Source organism: Panthera pardus, unplaced genomic scaffold (assembly GCF_024362965.1).
Source record: "Panthera pardus isolate Hobbes unplaced genomic scaffold, ASM2436296v1 HiC_scaffold_12, whole genome shotgun sequence".
NCBI lineage: Eukaryota > Metazoa > Chordata > Mammalia > Carnivora > Felidae > Panthera > Panthera pardus.
Genome location: NW_026526677.1, coordinates 44,288,254 through 44,310,087, shown reverse-complemented (window position 1 = coordinate 44,310,087; position 21,834 = coordinate 44,288,254). Strand labels below are relative to the sequence as shown.

Genomic DNA, 21,834 nt, shown 5'->3' with positions numbered 1-21,834 from the left:
CTGCAGAAGATCCATAGTCTATTACTACATGGTTTCCCAAAATAAGTATTTTCCATTATGGACTACTAATTCATGTTAATTTATAGTTTTCAAAAACGGCAGCATTTTATTTTTTACCACAGTTAATTGGCTCCAAATAGTCGAGTTGACAGTATATTGAAAAACAACCTTATAAACTGTAAAGCACAGTATAAATCATTAGGAGTAAAAAGCATAGGGATGAAGGACATGTGTCTGCTATGAACTACAGGAATCATTTTCCCTCTGAACTCCTATTTCTTTGGCTATAAAATGAGCACAATGAGATGAAAGCTCTTTTACATTTAACAAGCTATGAATCTACATTTTTAAATGATTTTGTCAAGTTCGCACTGACCTCAGTAAGAAAAAATGTAACATAAGAAATGGGTACAAAGTAAAGAAAATAAATAGTATGTTCTTCATTCTCTGTAGGTTTATGAAGGTCATCCTAAAAGAAATAGTGGTAGCATTCAGGAGCAAAAAAAGCCTCCTTAATTTTGATTACAATCCATTCCAGTTCGGTAAATTTCTTTGCTAAGACCACCAACCCTCCAGAATCTCCAGTCTCAGAAGTTCACCTCAGGCATTCAGAGGAGATATGACAGTAAGCAGGAGGCCCAGGGATGAGAGATTTGCTCATCAAAGGAAGAGAAAGATCAAAAAGCAACTTGAATGAACACATTTGTCTAGAGGCAGGGAGGCAGGTAGGATAGCTGCTGGGCCTAGCAAGTGGTCAGGGGGCAGTGAAGTGGACATTGTAATTGGTCTGCTAGTCAGGAGTTCCTCTTCTCTCCTTATTTCTGTTTAGGTAACTATACTTCCCCAGGGTAGCACATGTACTTTGGGAGAAGCCAACTCCATCACGGGCTCTAGAAGTCAGGCCTAAGTGAACCATAATCCCACTCAAAAGACAGAGTTTTAAAAGATGGGCATGTAACTTAGTTAGGACCAATGGGACACAAAGAACAGTTCTGGGGGAATATCTGAAAAGCTCCCATGTCTCTACAAGGAGGAGAACAAAGCACATGTACTTCCACGAGTCTGCCTTAAGATAAAGCTGATGCCATCTGGGAAGCCAAATCGAGGGATGTGAGCAAGCAGATCTTTGTAGTATGGAGCATGTAGGACATACTCACCATAAAACTGCCATACTACCTCCAAATGTCCCATTGAAGTGTATCTACCCAGGACTTTTTCCCTCCTGCAACCAGAAACATCTTAATAAGCCAGAAAGGCAAAGACTCCTGATTCATCACACTTGGAAATATTCAACAGATGAAGTTACTAAGGTTAAATTCATATTCTCTCTTTTTTTTCTTTTAAGTAGGCTCCACGCCCAGCACAGAGCAATGTAGGGCTCAGTCTCACGACCCTGAGATCAATACCTGTGCTGAGATCAGGAGTCAGACGCTTAACCAACTGAGCCACTGAGGCACCCCTAAATTCATATTCTTAACAGAAGTCATTGTTGTATATATACATACAAGGCTGCAAGTACTCATGAGCCAAGTTATACGAGCAGAAATCCTTGATGTATAATCTTGGAAGAAATCTTGTTAAAAAACTATATATGGGTAGATACACAGAGCAGTTTGATCAGGACAGTCAGTTCACACATTTTCCTGGCATCATTATTAACAGAAGCCCATCACTCTGAAGTGTCCCAATGTATACATTTACCCTGACTTTAAAGCATGTTTTTTTTTTTTTTTTTGGATTTATATAGTATTATCTTCAGGAAAATACAGTAATCCAAGGAAATGACAAGAGACCTCTACAAGTAAAATGATTCAATCTTTGGGACCTGTGCCTGGTTTAGGAAAAGAGTGGTACTAGGAAAAATGTCTGTGCCTGTGAAGAATTAATAATCACTTTCTGGGGGTCATTTTTATTGTAATTACATTATTGCAATTTCCTTCTATGGAACTGATGCTATGAGGATGAATACTCAGGGGTCACAGGGACCCTCATTTATAAGGAGATGACACAATTCTTATGAAGGTATAGTAGGGAGCAAGACTTGAAAGCATTCGCAGGTTCTAAAATATGTAGATATTTCTTCTATTATCTGCCACCATGTCTAAAATACCTCTGTACTCCAAACTCCTTTATTTGGGTTCTAATTTCTCCTTTAGTCCTCTATTAAACTGGACGCATACCACACTACCCATTAATGATGATACCTAATCAGAAGGGGGCTGGCATTGGCATTTGGAAACAGGGACCCCAGGACCAGAGCAAGATGGAGTTAAGAAAGGATGAGAATTACGTGGTGTTCAACAAGAGGCTGAAAAGTCAGGCTCTGCTTAGGGCATCCACGGCCCTTCTTACTTAAGCAACACCTGTCATTTGCACCTTTGTTTTCCTCCACAGATAATTCTGCCTTAGAAGTCATAAAAGCTTAAAAAAAACATAGCTAATGCTTATTATTGCTTTAGTACTGTTTTCAAAGACACACCTGTGTTCATTTGGCTTTATGATGCTGTGATTTTTGTCCAAACGCACACACTGATTAGATAAACAAGGTTCAGAGGTAAAAGGCAACCAGATAGCCTTTTCCCAGAAAACATCCACGCACTTTCAGCGCCTTTCTGCACAGATGAGGTAGGGCTGGGGTTGCAATGTCATGCCTAATCTGGGCTTCAGATCTGGAACCAGTTCATGTGGAAAATGCAGGTGAAACCTCTGAAGCAATGTTGTAAAAAACAGGAACATTTCCATCCGAGCCAGCTGTTCTCCAAGACAGTGTCTTCTCCCTAAAAACAAAACAAAGCAAAACAAAACAACAAAACATATTTTTTTAAAACTCCACAATATTGGGGTGCCTGGGTGGCTCAGTTGGTTAAGCGTCCCACTTCAGCCTCAGTGAGTTCGAGCCCCTCGCCAGGCTCTGTGCGGACAGCTCAGAGCCTGGAGCCTGCTTCAGATTCCGTGTCTCTGTCTCTCTCTGCCCCTCCCCTGCTCGCGCTCTCTCTCTCGCTCTCAAAATTAAATAAACATTAAAAAAAATCCACAATATTTACCAAAATTTGTATCTAATATGTGGGTACCGTTAAGGAAATCTGGAATTTAAAGAAAGTTATGTTTATTAAAAGGAATAAAAAATTGGCCCTTCAGTTCTCAGAGCCCATTTCTTTACCTTCTGTCAGATCATGGACTTCTGTAAGCTTATGAATCCTCTTCCACACTTCCCTTTCATGTTGCAACACAGCCCAAGATACACCATGAAAGACTGAATTTGAGGTATGACATTTTGTTCTCTAGATCCAGGAGAAACTCATTTCATTTCAAATGACTGAATGTTAACCCTTCCTCAATTAAAGGAAGAGTTTTCAGTCCATTTTCCATGGATCTTGTGATCTGTGTATTTTTTCACAGCAGAAGCCATATTTTTGGAGATGAGGTATAATAAACTAGGAGCCAAGAGAGCTGTGTTCTCATTTTACTTCAAATTATGGTGTCATCTCTTCCCCTGGGTCTCAGTTTCTCAAGCTACCTGTTACGGACTTCTACCTCTGTAAGTTTTGCTTACAAGCCAAAATCCACAAGCAAAAAAGTTTCAGAAGAAGCCAGAGCTTCTCAACAGTTTCTTTCTAGTTACAAAATTAAGCGTTGAGTAGAAATAGGTGTAAATGACTTCTAATTAAACCATTCTCTCCTGTGAGAATCAATGTTGTGTTTCTGGTGTTGGAATCTTTAATTCTACAATGGAATCCTTCAGATTAAGATGTCATACATGAACAACCATCATTACACTCTGTCCTGAAGTCATGCCCCTGTGAAAGTTCTCTTACCCAAGGAAAAAGGAACCAAAGCTTCTTTCTTGGCAAAATAGCCACTGCTGTCCAGAAAACGCTCGGGATAGAATATTTCTGGGTTTCTCCAGTACTTTTCATCAAAGTGTACAGAATAAAGATTGGTAATTACTGTCGTGCCTTTAGGAATGGAATAACCACGTACGACTGCATCTTCAGAGGTTGCGTGGAAAATCCCTAATGGCACTATATTACAGAATCTTAAAACTTCATGCAAAACTGCCTCGGTATAAGGCATTTTGCATTTGTCATCCCAAGAAGGCTTCCCAGTGGGTCCCATAATTAAATCGATCTCTTTCTGAACTTGCCCTGTCAGAGGAAAAGTGTTCAAGTTATTATGCAATTCTTAGAATTATAGCCAAAGTAATTTCTCTTTGGGACAAAACAAAGGATAACCTATAATAAGTCAACAGGGTATGGGGACAACCAGGTTCAGATTTTTCATCATCTGGGAGTTCTATCTGACCATATGCCATATATTGTGTGCTACCAGAAACCAATGCTCTGAGTAACTTTGTTGTGAAAAACACACTAAAAGTAATAAAAAATTAACAATCGAAAGTAAGACAAATAAAAATTAAACAACCCTACAATTGGAATAACATCACTCTCAGCCAGGGAAATAGTGAAACATAAAATTTGACTTGAAGAAACTGGCGTTCAGGTCCCAGCTCTGCCACTTCTAGTGGCTGAACTTGGGCAAGGCAGCCATTTAGCCTTTTCCCTCATTTACAAAATAGGTGTAATAAGACCTATCTGAGGTTTTTACATGACTTGGGAGAACAGATGTGTGAAACTCTTTACAACTATTAAATATTTTTCTTCTCGGCTAGTACAGGAGAAATTCCCAAATAAAATGCTTTGTACACAGCCAAAGACTCTAAGACATGTGTGAGTCCTAAATGTAAGGACAGCCCTATATGGTCAACAGAATCCTCACCTTGAATGTTAGGATAAAGGGCCATGAAAAGAATTGCCCACCGTAGCACATTGGTTGTAGTTTCAGTTCCAGCAATGATGAGTTCACCCACGGAAAAAATAAGATTTTCTCTGGAGAAAGTAGATGATGGGTCATTTTTACCTTGATCCATCTCATCCAAATAAGCATCAACAAAATGCTGAGGTAACTGAGGCTTTCTGTTGATGGAAGCTTTTTCAATAAGCCTGGAGAGAAAATCATAGACCACAGCTGCATTTCTAAATAGCTGTTGATGTTTTCCAAAAGGTAAGATGCCAATCCACGGAAAGGCATTATACAGGAAGACAGAGGCACTGGCAGCCAGTTCCACATTTTCACTGAATAACTCAATCATGTGCTGAAAATCAGTGTCTTCATAAGTGAATCGTTCTCCAAAAATGATCAGATTGGTTATGTTTGAAACAGCATTTGTTATTAATTGTTTCAAGTCAAAAGGTCTACCTTTGTATGTTTCAATAACATCAATAAAAAATTTGGTTTCTTCTAAGATTTTAGATTCAAAAGACTTTTGACCATATCCAAAATAGCGAAAGCTATTTACAGCTAATCTTCTGTGATCAATCCATCCTCGACCATATCTGGAATTAAGTAAGCCTGAAAAAACAAAAGTATTAAAAAATTTGATCATTCCAACATTCCTGTATCTAACACCTGAAAACGCTATGGAGTAAAAAAGGGTGGTCAGTCATTCTTCTCCAAATTCTCTTTCTATAAACCTAGTGGTTTTAAGCCCTGTTCTCTGCTACTCATTAGCCACAGAATACTGTCAACATATAAAGCTTGTCTACTTTTTATCTGGGGACAGGCAGAAAAGACCTGTAATTCTCCCACCACATGAAACTGGACAGTCTTATGTAATTTATCCTGGGTGAACTAGACCTGTATTCTCTAACTATTACTATACCCCTCATCTATAAACGACAAATGACTGCATGTTCCATGGGCAAAATTTTATCTTGGACTAAACAAACAGCTGAAAATCATCCCTCAAGGATTAGGAATCTTCTGCATTAAGAGTCTAGGTTTTAGAATACAGACATCCTCCTGTTAAAAGCATATGTTACACAAGGTAACTCTTGAAGAGGCCAAGGAAAGCTGAATGAGGCGTCAATGTGGTGGAAATACTCAAGCCTAAAGGAGGATACCAAGAACTGAATGTTTGTGTCCCCACAAAATCCATATGTTGAAGCCTAACCCCCAGTGTGATGGTATTAGGAGGGTGGGCCTTTGGGGAGGTGATGAGGTCATGAAGGTGGAGCCTCATGAACTGGATTAGTGCCCTTACAAGAAATACAAGAAGAGATGATTGTTCTCAGCTATGCGAGAATACAGGGAGAAGGCATCTGTCTATAAGTCAGGAAGCAGGCTCTTCCCAGACACCAGATCTCCTGGCACCTTGATCTTGGATTTCCCAGCCTCCAGACCTGTGAGAATAAATGTTTGTTGTTTATGATACTAAGTCTATATGGTGTTTTTATTAAAGCAGCCCAAATGAAGACAGAGGGACAGAGGGCAAACATGAAACTCAAACTTCCAATGTTGATATTGCTTGCCTTAAAATTTCAGTCTTCACAGTATACTCTGCTCTTCTCATGTTGCTACTATGGAATATATTCCCTTTAACTTAACTATCAAGATGCACCCCTACATTTACTGTAGTATTTACAATAGCCAAGATATGGAAGTAACCCACGTGTCCACTGATGGATGAATGGATAAAGAAGATGTGGTATATATACAAGGGAATATAATCAGCCATAAAAAAAAAATGAATGAAATCTTGCCATTTGCAACAACATGGATGGATCTAGAGGGTATTATGAAAGTAAAATAAGTCAGTCTGAGAAAGACAAATACCATATGATTTCACTCATATGTAGAATTTAAGAAACAAAACAAAGAAAAAAGAGACAAACAATAAAACAGACTCTAAAATATGGAGAACAAACTGGTGGATGCCAGAGGGGAGGTGGGTGGGAGGGATGGGTGAAATAGGTGAAGGGGATTAAGAGTACACTTATGATGATGAGCACTGAGTAATGTACAGAATTGTTGAATCACTATATTGTACACCTGAAACTAATATAACACTGTAGTTATAAAATAACTGTAGTTAATTATACTTGAATTTAAAAGGTGATTTGCAAAAAGTTAAAAAAAATAAGTTGCCTATCAAGAGGAAAACATCTTTAGCATATACATTTATGTAACATGTGCTTTATTTAAAATTTCATTCATAACTGGTACATACATGTACCTAATACAAAAATGTCACATTCTCCTGTACATGAGGTACCTATGAAATTTACATTTCAGCAACAGTTTTTGAATTTGGAGCTTATAATAACATTAACCATATATAAGGGGTCTGAAGTGCTATGTAATGATCTTACGTTCCCATAGTTGTCTTTTCTATATTTCCAGATGACTATTCATTCAACAAATACTCATTCAACATGTATTTATAGAGACCTACTGTGTTCCAGGCAGTGTGCTAGGTAACAGACCTAGCAGTAAATGGAAGAGGCAGAGATCCCTACTCCTCTGGATCTTACATACTAGTGAGGAGAGGCAAACAAACAAATTATACAGCAAAGATGGAGACACAGGGTGGTCAGGGAAAGCCTCACTGAGAAAGTGACATAAGTAAAGATATAGGACACGAGAGAGTGAGCCAAGCAGATATCCAGGGAAAGATCACTGCTCTAAAGGGAACAGCTAGTGCAAAGGCACTGGGATGAAAGCAAGCCCCAGAGAGATGTATGCATATGAGACACATGTACAAAAAGGTTCAGAGGAGCCTTGTTATAACTCTACACTGGCCAAGCGTAGGCTGAGCCCACCTACCGGGCAACTTTCACTCAAAGAGTGGGCTAATGGTGGCTCTCATTTCCCAGTTTCAAATTCAGTGCATATGTATCTTAAAATAACACATAATTTTCTACTTCTGTTTGTCTTCCTGTTTTTTGGACACATCAAGTTGAATGCTTATTTTAACTTTCTTTATAATAAAAACAGTCCAAACTATAAATCTATAGCTTTGAAAAATATATAGTATTATACTTTATCCCAAATACTGCTCTGCTAACATCATCTTTCATTTTCACAATTTCTTTAAAGGTCTCCTATTATGATTGTGGTATAATTTCTTCTTTGGCCTAATTATTATTGAGAAGAGTATTTAAGAGGCTGGAAATTTGTGTTTTATTTATTTTATTGCTTTCAAATATCATTGTACTCTGGCCTGAGAATTTGTCCTTTACAACTGGTATTTTCTTTGCATTAGTTTTTTTGTTTTGAGATTTAATATATGGTTAATTTTTATTTTCTTTTCAATGTCTTTATTTTTAGTCTATGTAAGCAAAATATTGTTACATTTTTCTTTGAAATTAAGTGTGAAGCTCTCATTAAACTAGAGAATATTGGACACCATTATTGTATAACTCTTAGACTATTAAGTATTAAAACCACTGTATCTGACTTCAACATTCTAGTTTAGGCTTTCTGCTCACCAATCTATTAACTTTCAGCCTTTCTCTCTTGTTGAATATGGAATCACCCAACACTGATCAACACTAAATCAAACAGAAGCTAGTCCTTTACACAAATCCCACAATTCTTCATTTACATGTCATTAACTACATATGTAGTTAAGAAAGCCTGCTTCATATTCTAGAAGCAAAATGATAGTAAAAATGTCATCAAGTATTCAAGACAGGCTTTAAAAAATACTTTTGATTCAAGTGTGCATGCACATATGTGTATTCCTAACCTGTTTCACAAAACTTGAAGATATTATTAAATGTTAATTCTTTAAAACATTATTTATAATATTACAGACTGGATTACTACAATAGAATTAGCATGAATTGGTCTAAAATATGGCTGTCAGACCTGAAAGGTCTTCAAATACGAGGTTCTATAACCTAAATTAACTGATTATTTCCTGTTTTTCAGTACAACAGAATCCAAACTCTATGTACTAAATTTACATAGAATAAGGAATGTAATTTAAAATAGTAAATCACTAAACAAGTGAAAATACACATACCTCCCATTTTTGTCATCTTCATGAATAAAGGAAGGCATGGTCTGTCTGCAAAAATCTCACTTTGATGAACAAGGCATTCTTTTACTACATCATAGCCATTTAAAACCACAGTTGATATTCCTCCAAGATCTAAACTGAAGATCTTAAAGAAGAAGAGAACAACAACATGTAAATGGCAAAATGTATGGACCAATATAACCATGGAAATCCACATGTGCTAAGTCCAGCTCTCCCAGCATTTGTTACTTCCCTGAAAACAGAACGATCTTTTACTCAACTGACAATGGTTTGAATGCCTTCTCTCTACAAGGCGTATCAAACACTATGATTTCATTACCGAGTCAGGCCTGGAGACATAATCTTATAAATGGTGTAATGAAAAGAGTACTGGGCTCCTGAAGCCTGGGTTCTAGTTTAAGCTTTGTCATTAAACAAATGTAGGACCCTGGGCAGAACGCTTAACCTTTTTGGGCTTCAGGGTTGCCCGAGAAAACATGGTACTTGATTTAGATGCTCTTTTAAGATTCATTCCAACTTAATACCTTCAATGATATCTAGGGATCTCTTTTTATTTCCAAGATAAGTGAGGAAGCAACACCATCTACATATTATTTATTACTCCAACCTTAGGTAGGGGACGGGGTTACTTGAGAGATAACTTTGAAATATGAACATATTATAACTAGGCTCATTTGTATTTGGGTCCCTGAATTCCATGAAGTCAACAAGGAGGTCCTCTCAGGGAATGTGACCTTGGAGAAAAGGCCTTTACCACATAGGCACAGGTGGATGCCGCTCAGCTAAGGGGAAGACAAGACAGAATAGCCATCCTTTCCTTGCTGGAGTTCCTCAGGTGCTTCACCTCAGGTTCATGTACAATGAAACACCTCTGTAGTCTAGCTAGTCCACAATAAGAGACTAGTCCAGCGAGGGAGCAATGCTACTTTATCAGTGGGGTGCAAAGATTGCTTATCTTCATCCTCTCAGGGCTTGGCTGAGAGCATTTTAGAACCAAAATACTTAGTCAGCCTCATCTCGGTGCAAATAAGTACAGCAGATTTAACCATGGTTCACACGACTTCGTAAAAAACAAAACAAACAAACAAACAAACAAACAAAAAACCCAGGAGGTTTAGCAGAGAACATAAGTTCAGCGGAAGTAATTACTGGGGAAAAAAAAAAGTGATGAAACCTCCAAATAATCTCCAAATTGTAACAGAAGCAACCAACTGAGCAACAGAGTCTTTGGCACAGGATAGGTTCTGCCAACTGAGCAGCAGGAACACTAGAACCCTGGGGAAGTAGCATGGACTGTGTGTGACAAGCAGTGGTATCAGTCAAAAGTGGCAGTGTGAGAGTTTCAGCGCAAAGGGAACGGCTACCGGCTGAGCAAAAGGTGGGACTCTTTCGGCTCCCAAAGCAGTAATGGAATGATCTTGAAGTCATTTCCCAGCAGTGTAATTTTAACAGCTATAAAGGAAAAAACACCTCCTGTGTGCCTCCTCTATTCCCAATACTCTCCTATAACACTGTGACAACCAGACGTGAGGGTTTTCCACACCTCAGCAATTCTGGGACACCAACCGAGTGTCCTAGAATTTAACCCAATTCTGACACTATCCACCTGGAGATAGTGTCAGATCCCACAAGTTAAGGGCTCAGTCCCACAAGACTGCTGCCTGTCTCCACTTCAGGTGCCCATCCCAAGTCCTGTGCTTCTGACCAAAAGGCTATTAAGTCAGAGGCTCCCACGACCTCCTCCTTGGGTTTGATTAATATGCTAGAGTGGCTCACAGAATTCAGGAACATATTTTACTTACTAGATGAATGGTTTATTATAGAAGGACATAACTCGGCCTATTATAGAAGGACATAACAGCCACGTGGAAGACACACATAGGGCAAGGTATGGGGTAAGGGGAGTGGAGCTTCCATGCTCTCCCCAGGCATGCTATCCATCTTCTGCTCACCTCCACCTGTTCACCAACATGGAAGCTCTCTGAACTCTGTAATTCAGGCATTTTTATGGAGGCCTTATTACCTAGACATGATTAACATGGGCTATTGGTGATGGAATCAACTTCTAGGCCCTCTGCCTTCCCCAGAGGTAGTGGAGGCGTGACTGAAAGTTCCAACACTCTAATCAGGCTTGTTTCTCCTGGTAATAAACTCCCATTTTAGGATCTTTCCAAAAAATTACTTCATTAGCATAAACTCCCATGTGGTTGAAAGGGGCTTGTTAAGAATAACAAAAGACACCTTAATCACTTAGGAAATTCCAAGGACTTTAGGAAGTATATTCCAGGAAAGGGACAAAGACCAAATATATATTTCTTATTATAAATCACAGTATCACAGCATGAAAGAATGGCATTAGAAAATAGGAAAAAAAGCAGACTGGTGATTTCACAGGATGGTAGAAAACCCTGCGACTGAAAAGTGTCTTAATAGGGAGGGAGAACAAACATGAGGGTCATAGTGCAGGGTACAGCCATCTATCAGGTGTGGACACTATGGATTATAAAAACCAAGGAGGAGCCATGGCTTGAGAAGACTGTTACACAATCCACTTTTCCTCAAAAATGTGGTCCCCTATTTGAGGGTAAAACTGGGGAATTTGTTATCTGAACTGTTATTTGAACTATTCTGTTATATGCTGTTTTCAAGGATTTTTGATAAAGGTTTGTGAAACACTTTCCTTCTCATCTAGAAGTTAGTCTATGAACTTTAAGTTTCTTCCCTTCCCTACAAACCAGCTCTGCCCACAATTTTTCACTGTCTCAGTTAATGACCACTCCATCCACCCTTCCAGCTCTTCAGGACCCAAATTGCCCATGAGCTGCCCAGGCAGACTCTTATTTTTCTTTCCAGCCCCACGTCACTTCTTAGTAGCCATGTTGTTTCTATTTTCAGAATATAAACAGTGTATGATAATTTCTTACCCTTCCATCACTGACACTCTAAGCCATCTTCATTTTCTCCCTATGTTATCATAACAGCCTCTCAACTTGTCTCGTAATAGGTGATTCTTGACATGGCATACTCCCACTTCATGGCCTTTGTAAGTGTTCTCTTGGCCTGGAATGTTCTTTCCCTGGTTATTCTTATAGTTTAAGCTTTTGCTCAAAGGCCTTCTTTTTTGCAGTGAGGCCTGCTCTAACCCAGTTAAAATTTCATCCCTTAGCATTCTTCCTCTCTCTTGCCTTAATTTAATTTATTTCATACTCTGTACTCCAGCATATTATTTACTTCACTTATTGTATTTATATTGCCCATCTCCCCCCCTCCGCTCAGCCCCCAGGAGAATGTAAGCTACACTAGGGCAGGGATTTTTAACAGTTGTGTTTGCACTCTCAACGATAGCCAAATTATGGAAAGAGCCTAAATGTCCATCAACTGATGGATAAAGAAATTGTGGTTTATATACACAATGGAGTACTACGTGGCAACGAGAAAGAATGAAATATGGTCCTTTGTAGCAACATGGATGGAACTGGAGAGTGTTATGCTAAGTGAAATAAGCCATACAGAGAAAGACAGATACCATATGTTTTCACTCATATGTGGATCCTGAGAAACTTAACAGAAGACCAGGGGGGAGGGGAAGGGGGGAAAAAGTTACAGAGAGGGAAGGAGGCAAACCATAAGGGACTCTAAAATACTGAGAACAACCTGAGGGTTGATGGAGGACTGGGGGAGAGGGGAAAGTGGGTGATGGGCATTGAGGAGGGCACCTGTTGGGATGAGCACTGGGTGTTGTATGGAAACCAATTTGACAATAAATTTCATATATTGAAAAAAAATAAAAATAAAAATAAATTTCATAACCACCCTATGGATGACACAATTAAGTTGCACAGCATTTTCATTTCAAAGTATAAATTTTCAAATAAATATTAAAAAAAATTAAAAAAATAAAAATTAAAAACAAAAAACAAAAAACAAAAAACAGTTGTGTTTGCTACTATTATCTTCACCCCAGGACAGTACAGAGCAGAGGCTGACAATTGTTAAATATATGTTGAATTAATGACTGGCGGTAGAGACATACATTTATGCACACTATTATACAATATCATGGGTGAAGGACTAGGAGGAGAGGTATGTGAAAGTGTCATTGATGAAACATGATTGCCACACACTTTTCCACATCTGCTTGGGTTGTCTTCTCATTTGAGATGCCTCCCATCACTGCCATACTGTTCAAACCATACCAAGTCGTTAGGGAACACCCCCACTGAAGCCTTTCTTGGTGCACTCTCCCTCTTTCTCTCCTCTGAACCACCACAGCACAAGCTGAGATACCTCTGTGGCACTTACTTAATACTACCTTGAACCAGAAACCAGGAATGTTCTTGTCTCCTGATTGCCTCCTAAATTATAAACTCCACAGAATCAGGGATTTCATCTTTCATCTTCTGAACCTTCCAAAGAATCTCACACAGTGCCTTGCATGAAAGTCTCAATAAATGCTTTCTGTGTAAATATGTCAATAAGCAGCCAAATCTACTTGTCTTAAAGTAAGGAATTGTTTTATGGTCCTTACGTTCATTACTTGAAAATAATCTGTAAAAAATACTTTTACTACCTTTGCTAGCTAAGAAATGCTTCTCAAAATTTGGATTAAGAGTAAAGTCACTGCAGAAGCTTACACATTCAGAGTGAATCGCCAAGGAAATGATACTTCTTGATGTGGTATATTTCCATTTAAGATTACCTTTAAAATGAATGTATGAGACCCCAGTACTGGTTATTTTCCCTTCAAGATTTATAAAAAAAGAACTGAATTCACAGATTACATAAAAGTAAGTGTCACTTGAGGTGACTGTCATTTCTCACACGCAGTTTTCAAGTCCAGGCTTTTTCTGTGAGCACACATCTCCAAATTAAGAAGAGAGTGGAAAAATAAGATTCTATTTACAAATAAGCCCTATAAACAACTTGCACAGCCTCTCAGAAGTGTAAGAGATAATAGTCTCCTCCTACTTTCAAAAAAGGTATAGTATTTAACAACTTGTACTAATGGTAAGACTTCATCAGAATTGCAAAATACCAGTAATGCAATGAGAGACCTTTAGGGTGTTTCACAACTAAGATAAAGATCAAATGTTGCCAGGGAGGGTCCAAGACAAAGATATAGGAAGACCTGGAACTCCCCTCCTCCAAAACCACAGCAAATCTACACCTATTTATAAAGCAATTCCTCCTGAAGAAGTAAGTAGCTTTTTCTTTTTTTTTATTTTAGTGAGAATGAGAGAGAGAGAGAGAGAGCGCGCGCACATGGAAGAGAGGGGCAGAAGGAGAGAGAAAGAGAGAAAATCTCAAGCAGGCTCCATGCTCAGTGCAGAGACCGATATAGGGCTCAATCCCATGACCCTAGGATCATGACCTGAGCTGAAATCTAGAGCTGGATGCCCAACCAACTGAGCTACCCAGGCGCCACCCCCACCCCCCATCCCAAAACAGCTTCTATACAACAAAAGACGACCACATAAAGAATGACAAGAGAGATGGAGACACAATAACAAAGGGAATCCCCACCCCCAATGCTGTGAATTTTGGTGGGGAGGGACAGTACTAAGGGGCTGAGAGCAGACTTGCCTGTCTGGGGCACAGACAAAAAAAAAAAAACAACAACCCATGGTTTAAAAGGGCAACTAGAATATAAATAAACTAGCCCTATAACCCTGCCAAATGACAGGGGAGCTGCTGGAAATCTGCCCAATCAGGAATGGCAAGTGCCATGGTTTACATTTCTTCTCCACCTTGACAGCATAGAAAGGAGCAGGGGCTGGGCACCATAGCCAGCCTGCAGCCTCAGTGAGCACTGGGCCCCTAGCCCACACCAGCCCAAGCCATCCCAACAAGGAGGACCCAGCACAGCACACACCAAGATACCCCTAGTCAGCTGTCTCACCAATGTGACAGGTGCAAAGCACCCTGGAATACTCCAGGCCCACACCATTTCAGCTCCAGATGACTTGCCAGGGTACCCCTGATGCAGAGGGCCCAAGGACCTCCTTGTGCATGTCTGCCTCGGCTCTAGCCACCCTGCCAGGGCACCCCCTGCTCACAGGGTCCTGGGATCCCCCTGGGACACCCATCCATCCCTGCTTTCACCTACTTCACCTTCAGCTGTCCTGCCAGGGTGCTCTCTGTGTGGAGAGCCCCAGGAGCCCATCGGCTTACAACCTCTTCAGTTCCAGCTGTCCTGCCAGGGAGCCCTCTGTGTGAAGATCCCCTGGACTATTCAGGCCCATGCCCACTGCAGCTCCAGTCATTCCAGCAGAGTGCCCAGGACCTCCAGCCCACATCAGCCACAGTTCCAGCCATCCAGCCAAAATCACCAGGCACAACCACTCCACCCATGTTTAGGAGCAGTATCTATTCATTTAATTCATAAAAACAAACGCAGAAAGTCAAGCAAAATGAAAAGACAGGAGAGTATGATCCAAATGAAAGAATAAGACAAAATGTGAGAAAAAGAACTAAATGAAATGGAGATAACCAATCTACCTGTTCAAAGTAGGTTTGACTTCTGAGGAAGATGGTGGAATAGGAGGATCCTAAACATAAATACATGGAGGTTAAATAACATGCTACCAAACAATAAATGGGTCAACCAAGAAATCAAAGAGGAAATAAAAAAAAATACATAGAGACCAATGAAAATGAAAACACAATGGGCCAAAATCTTTGGAATGCAGTAAAAGCTGTTCTAAGAGTGAAGATTATAGTAGTATAGGCCTACTCAAGAAGCAAGACAAATCTCAAATAAAAAACCTAATCTGACACCAAAATGAGCTGGAAAAATAAGTAATAAAAACCAAAACCAGTAGAAGGAAGTAAATAATAAAGATCAGAGCAGAAATAAGTGAAACAGAAACTTAAAAAAAACAACAGATCAATGAACAAGAGCTGGTTCTTTGAGAAGATCAATAAAACTGATAAGCCTTTAGCCAGACTCATGAAGAAAAAAAGATGACCCAAATAAACAAAATCAGTAATGAAAGAGGAAAGTAACAACTAACTTCAAAGAAACACAAAGGATTATGAGACTACTATGAAAAATTATATGTCAAATTGGACGACCTAGAGGAAATAGATTTCTAGAAGCATATAATCTTCCAAAACAAAAAGAAAATCTGAATAGACTGATTTTGACTAATAATAAACTAATAATGACACTGAATGACTAATCAAAAAACTCCCAACAAACAAGTTAGGACCTGATGGCATCACAAATGAATTCTACCAAATACTTAAATAAGAGTTAACACTTATTCTCCTCAAATTGTTCCAAAAAGAAGAGGAGAGAAAACTTCCAAATACATTCTACAAGGTCAACATTACCCTGATAATAACAGCAAAGACACCACAAACACACACACCACACACTCACACAAAACCCCAAACTACAGGCGAATAACCTCAATGAACACAGAACCAAATATCTTCAACAAAATATTAGCAAACCAAATTTAAAAATTAATTAAAATGATCAAGTGGAATTTATTCCGGGGATGCGAGGCTGTTTCATACTTGAAACTCAATCAATGTGATACACCACATTAACAAAATAAAGGATAAAATGAGATGATCATCTCAACAGATGCAGAAAAAGCATCTGAAAAAACTCAACATCTGTTCATAATGAAAACTCTCAACTAGAGGGAACATATCTCAATATAATAGAGTCCATATATAACAAACCCACAGCTAACATCATACACAATGATGAAAAATTAAGAGTTTTTTCCTTAAGATCAGGAACAAGACAAGGATGTCCACTGTCACCACTTTTATTCAACATAGTACTGGGGTCCTATCCAGAATAATCAAACAAGAAAAATAATAAAAGTTACCAAAATTGGCAGGAAGAAGTAAAACTATTTGTTGATGACATGATACTATACATAGAAAATCTAAAGACCCCACCAAAACACTATTAGAAGTAATAGATGCATAAGTAAAGCTGTAGGATACAAAATCAATATACAAAAATCTGTTGCATTGCTATACATAATAATGAAGTAACAGGAAAAGAAATTAATAAAACAATTCCATTTATAATAGCACCCAAAATAATAAAATACCTAGGAGGTGAAAAACTTGTACTCTGAAATCTATAAAACACTTATAAAAAAACTGAAGATGACACAAACAAATGGAAAGATATTCCATGCTAATGGACTGGAAGAACCAATACTGTTTAAATGTCCATACCATCCAAAGCAATCTAAAGATTTAATGCAATCCCTATCAAAATACCAACAGCATTTTTCACAGAACTAGAAATACTAGAACAAATAATCCTAAAATTTGTAAGGAACTATAGAAGACCCCAAATAGGCAAAGCAATCTTGAAAAACAAAAACAAAGTTGGAGGTATCACAATCCCAGATTTCAAGATATACTACAAAGATATAATAATCAAAATACTATGATCCTGGCAAAAAAAAAAACCCAGACACACAGATTAATGGAACAGTAAAGAGAGCCTAGAAATAAACCCATTAATATAAAATTAACCTACAACAAAGGAGGCAAGCACATTCAATGGGAAAAAAGACAAACGGTGTTGGGAAAACCGGACCAATACATGCAAAGAATGAAACTGGACCACTTTCTCACACCATATACAAAAATAAACTCAAACTAGATTAAAGGCCTGAATGTGAGTCCTACAATCATAAAAATCCTAGAAGAGAACATAGGGAGTATTCACTTGGTTATTTCCCTTAGCAATTTATTTATAGATATGTTCCTCAGGCAAGGGAAACAAAAGCAAAAATAAACTATTGGGATTATATCAAAAAATAAAAACTTGTAAACAGCAAAGGAAACCATTTAAAAAAAAGAAAACTGAAAAGGCAACCTACTGAATGGGAGAAGGTATCTGCAAATTGTATATCCCATAAGGGTTTGCTATCCAAAACAGATAAAGAAATTATACAACTCAACACCAGTAAAACAAATAATCCAATTAAAAATGGGCAGAGGACTCAAATAGGCATTTTTCCACATAAGACACACACATCATTAAGACACACGAAAAGATGCTCAACATCACTAATCATCAGGAAAATGGCATATCAAAACCACAATGAGATATCACCTTATACCTGTCAGAATGGCTAGTATCAAAAAGACAAGAAATAACAAATATTGGTAAGGGCGTGGAGAAAAAGGAACCCCTGTACACTGTTAGTGGGAATGTAAATTGGTGCAGCTACTGTGGAAAACAGTATGAAGGTTCCTCAAAAAATCGGAATTAGAAATAGCATGCAATTCACTAATTCCACTATTGGGTATTTGTCCAAAGAAATTGAAAACACTGTTTCAAAAAGATACATGCACTGCTATGTTCATGACAGCACTATTTATGATGGCCAAGATACGGAAGCAACCTAAATGTCCATCAATATATGAAAGTATGAATACGTGATATAATGTACACATTATTATTACTCAACCATAAGAAAGATGAGATCTTGCCATCTGGGACAACATGAATGGACACAGAGGCTATTATGCTAAGAAAGACATATACGATTTTGCTTATATGTAGAATCTAAAAACAAAGACAAAAGCAGAAACAGACCCATAAATACATAGAACTGGTGGTTGCCAGAGGGGAGGGGATGAGGGGATGGACAAAATGCGTGAAGGTGAGTGGGAGGTATGAGCTGCCAGTTATGGAATGAGTAAGTCATGAGAATAAAAGGTACAGCATAGGGAATATGGTACTAGAATAGCAATGCATGGTAACAGATGGTAGTCACATTGTGGTGAGACTAGCATAGGGCACAGAATTGCTAAATCACTACACTTTATGCCTAAAATTTAACATTGTGTGTCAACTACAATTAAAAAAAAAAGAATCAGGGGCACCTGGGTGGCTCAGTCAGTTAAGTGTCTGACTCTTGGGTTTCAGCTCAGGTCATGATCTCACAGTTCTGTGAGGTGGAGCCGTGTCAGGCTCTGTGCTGACAGTGCGGAGCCGGCTTGGTTTTCTCTGTCCCCCACCTCTCTGCCCCTCCCCCACTCGCACTGTCTCTCTCAAAACAAATAAATAAACTTAAAAAAAAAGGATCAAATGTTGTCATAGCTGAAAGAATTAGTATGTTAGGTGTGGTTTTCAATATGTTAGGTAGTTTTCAACTTAAGTGTAAGGGCAGAGTCAGGCAAACAGTTATCTACTCTTCAATGCATACATCCTTTTCATTTTTTCTCCTCTCTTCCTCTGTTCTTCCTGTACTTAACAGCACTACTTGATTTTATCACCTCCAGTAAATTGCCCTCTTTGTAAAGAACCATGGTCACCTCAAACAGTCGTGACAGCAATAAAACGAATTACTCATGCCAAATTCTTAAATCCATTGAACCAGGTCTACTTATCCCAAAATGAAGTCTTGTATAATTTGTAATCTATTTTGATAGGAAACTCAGGTTACCCCCTTCTGGAAAAGAATGTTCATTGTAAATACAATGATCCTATCAGTTCAAATATTTATATATGAAAAACAACTTCTTATTCTGCAAGACAGTGTTTCACATAATTAGCTTAAATATACTTTTTATGTTGTAGACCTAATAAATTGTTCTGCAATTTATAACCAAGAACATTTGAGAAGCAGTTAACTGTTTCTAGTCATTATTCTCATTACACAAGAGGAAAAATTAAAATTCAGAGAGGAAAAAGTCCAGTTTTATCTGACAAAAGAGGACTCAACTGCTAGGCTCATGCCTCCTTTCACATCTTATGATTTCTCTAGAATAGGGGTGCCTGGTTGGCTCAGTTGAGTCTCTAGAATAGGGGTGCCTGGTTGAGTGTCTGACTCTTGGTTTTGGTTCAGATCATGATCTCAATGGGCTCTGCACTGACAGTGTGGAGTGTGCTTGGGATTCTTTCCTTCTCTCTAAATAAATAAATAGTTAAAAAAAAAAAAAAAGAATTCATGATGCTTTGTACCCACACACCAGAGCTCATATACACTCAATGGAAATCACAGAAATACACTCAACTCCTGGAGAACCGGAAGGCTGACAAAAAAATGTAAGAACTACATACATCTGCTTTACCTAAGTCCACTTACCCTTTAACAACGTTAACGGTTACCGAGGTACCAAAATCCAGGGTAATTCTTGTAAACACTGGTTCAGATAAGGTTTTAAGCCCCAACCTGAAATACCACAATTGCCAGACAGCAATACTCTACTTTTCCTTCTAAGCATTCACAATTTGTGGTCGATACCTAGATTTGCTCTCTCAGTGGGCTCGAACTCCCTGAAATCGGGCCGTGTCTGCCTTCCTCACCACATCTCCAGCACCTGGCACACAGCCTAGCTTCCTGCTGCATAGGAATGGATGGATTCGAAACATAACAGGTGAGCTCAGCCAGGGCCGATGCTCTGGAAACTTCTGTCTCCTTCTGGGGTCAGGACACCTTTCCAATCACAAGCTTGATTCCCAGCCTTGTCCCCTGCATGGAGGGGCCTAGCTGCTGTCTGCAAGTCACTCAGCATTTCTGTGCCAAACTTTCCTTCTCTAGACAGTGGGAGACACTGTAAGTGGTTAGTGGGAGAGGCCGGAAGTTGGCCCTGTGGTTGGTCGTGAGTTTACCAGAGGGCACCTCGCTCAGTGTTTTCTTTTTTATTTTTTTTATTTTTATTTTTTTTATTTTTTATTTTTTTTATTTATTTTTGGGACAGAGAGAGAGACAGAGCATGAACGGGGGAGGGGCAGAGAGAGAGGGAGACACAGAATCGGAAACAGGCCCCAGGCTCCGAGCCATCAGCCCAGAGCCTGATGCGGGGCTCGAACTCACGGACCGCGAGATCGTGACCTGGCTGAAGTCGGACGCTTAACCGACTGCGCCACCCAGGCGCCCCATCGCTCAGTGTTTTCTAAGAAGATGCGCCTGGCTGGTCAGGGCGACACTGCTCACTCTGCGCTGTAGGCCTCCGCGTCGATTTTTAGTCATAAATTCATTCGCTTTCACAATTAATTTTCGAGAGCGCATCTTGGCCAAGGGCCTTCACCTGCGCTTTCTTACCCCCCCCCCCCCGTCCCCCCCACCCCAGCAGATGCCTAGACCAGGCATCCTCAGATGCAAACATTCAGGAACTTCCTGTTAAAAACATTAACCTGGACCTACACTTCAAAAGCCTCATTTTCGCGAGAATCCGTGGGTAGAACCGAATACACGCCTAACTCCCGCGAGAGGAGAAAGAAAAGAAAAGAAAGAAAAGAAAAGAAAAGAAAAGAAAAGAAAAGAAAAGAAAAGAAAAGAAAAGAAAAGAAAAGAAAAGAAAAGAAAAGAAAAAAGAAAAGAAAAAAGAAGGCCGGAGCTCCACCGCGCAGGCGTGGGAGCACGACCTCCGCGCCCTTGCTGGGGGCCTGGCCCAGCTGGATCCCGCTGGGCTTTGGAAGGGTGGGGACTCTGGCTGGGCGGGGTTTCCCTTCAAGTCACTTGCACATAGGGTTGGGGACCACAGCTCGGGCCCGGGAGCCGCCTTCAGGTCCACCCCGGAGGTAGACCCAGGGAGGTAGACCCGGGCCCTCCCTGCCCGTAGCCCGTCGGGCTGTACCTCGCCGTACACCTGGCTCTGCTTTCTCATGTAGACGTGGGGCAGTTCGCCTGAGGCGGCCAGCGAGTAGATGTTGCCGATAAATGGCAGCCCCGACGGCCCGGGAGGGAAGCCAGTGGGCCGCCTCTGCTTCAGCAGCTGGCGGATCCCAAACGCGAAGAACAGCAAAAAGAGCACGCCTCCGAGCGCTGCCACGCACGCCTCGGCACCCGGAGGGCCCCACATTGCCCGGGCTGGGGGCTAGGGCTACGAACCCCCACCGCCGTGGAGTGGGGACGCCCTTCTGCCCCGCTGTGCTCCTATTGGCCGGACATCCCGAGGTCCCGCCCCCGTTCCCTGGCCATTGGCTGGCTGAGCGTAGAGTCCTCTGGCCG

At 39.9% G+C, this 21,834-nt stretch overlaps 1 protein-coding gene across 4 annotated transcripts; it reads right to left on the bottom strand.

The window, feature by feature from the left end:
- Positions 1-79: 79 nt before the first annotated feature.
- CYP2R1 (cytochrome P450 family 2 subfamily R member 1) lies at positions 80-21,771 on the bottom strand. 4 transcript variants are annotated; one of them, XM_019456404.2, is made up of 5 exons: positions 21,461-21,771; positions 8,867-9,008; positions 4,777-5,409; positions 3,816-4,145; positions 80-2,777 (listed from the first exon to the last, which is right to left on the bottom strand). In XM_019456404.2, exons 1-5 carry the CDS (start codon positions 21,683-21,685, stop codon positions 2,602-2,604), a joined length of 1,506 nt encoding a protein of 501 aa, XP_019311949.1. In that variant the 5' UTR covers positions 21,686-21,771; the 3' UTR covers positions 80-2,601. The 4 variants fall into 4 exon arrangements, with proteins under 4 accessions (XP_019311949.1, XP_053755934.1, XP_053755935.1 ...); XM_053899959.1 differs by lacking the exon at positions 8,867-9,008 and having other exon boundaries at positions 4,777-5,000; positions 21,461-21,573; XM_053899960.1 differs by lacking the exon at positions 8,867-9,008 and having other exon boundaries at positions 21,461-21,567.
- Positions 21,772-21,834: the final 63 nt, after the last annotated feature.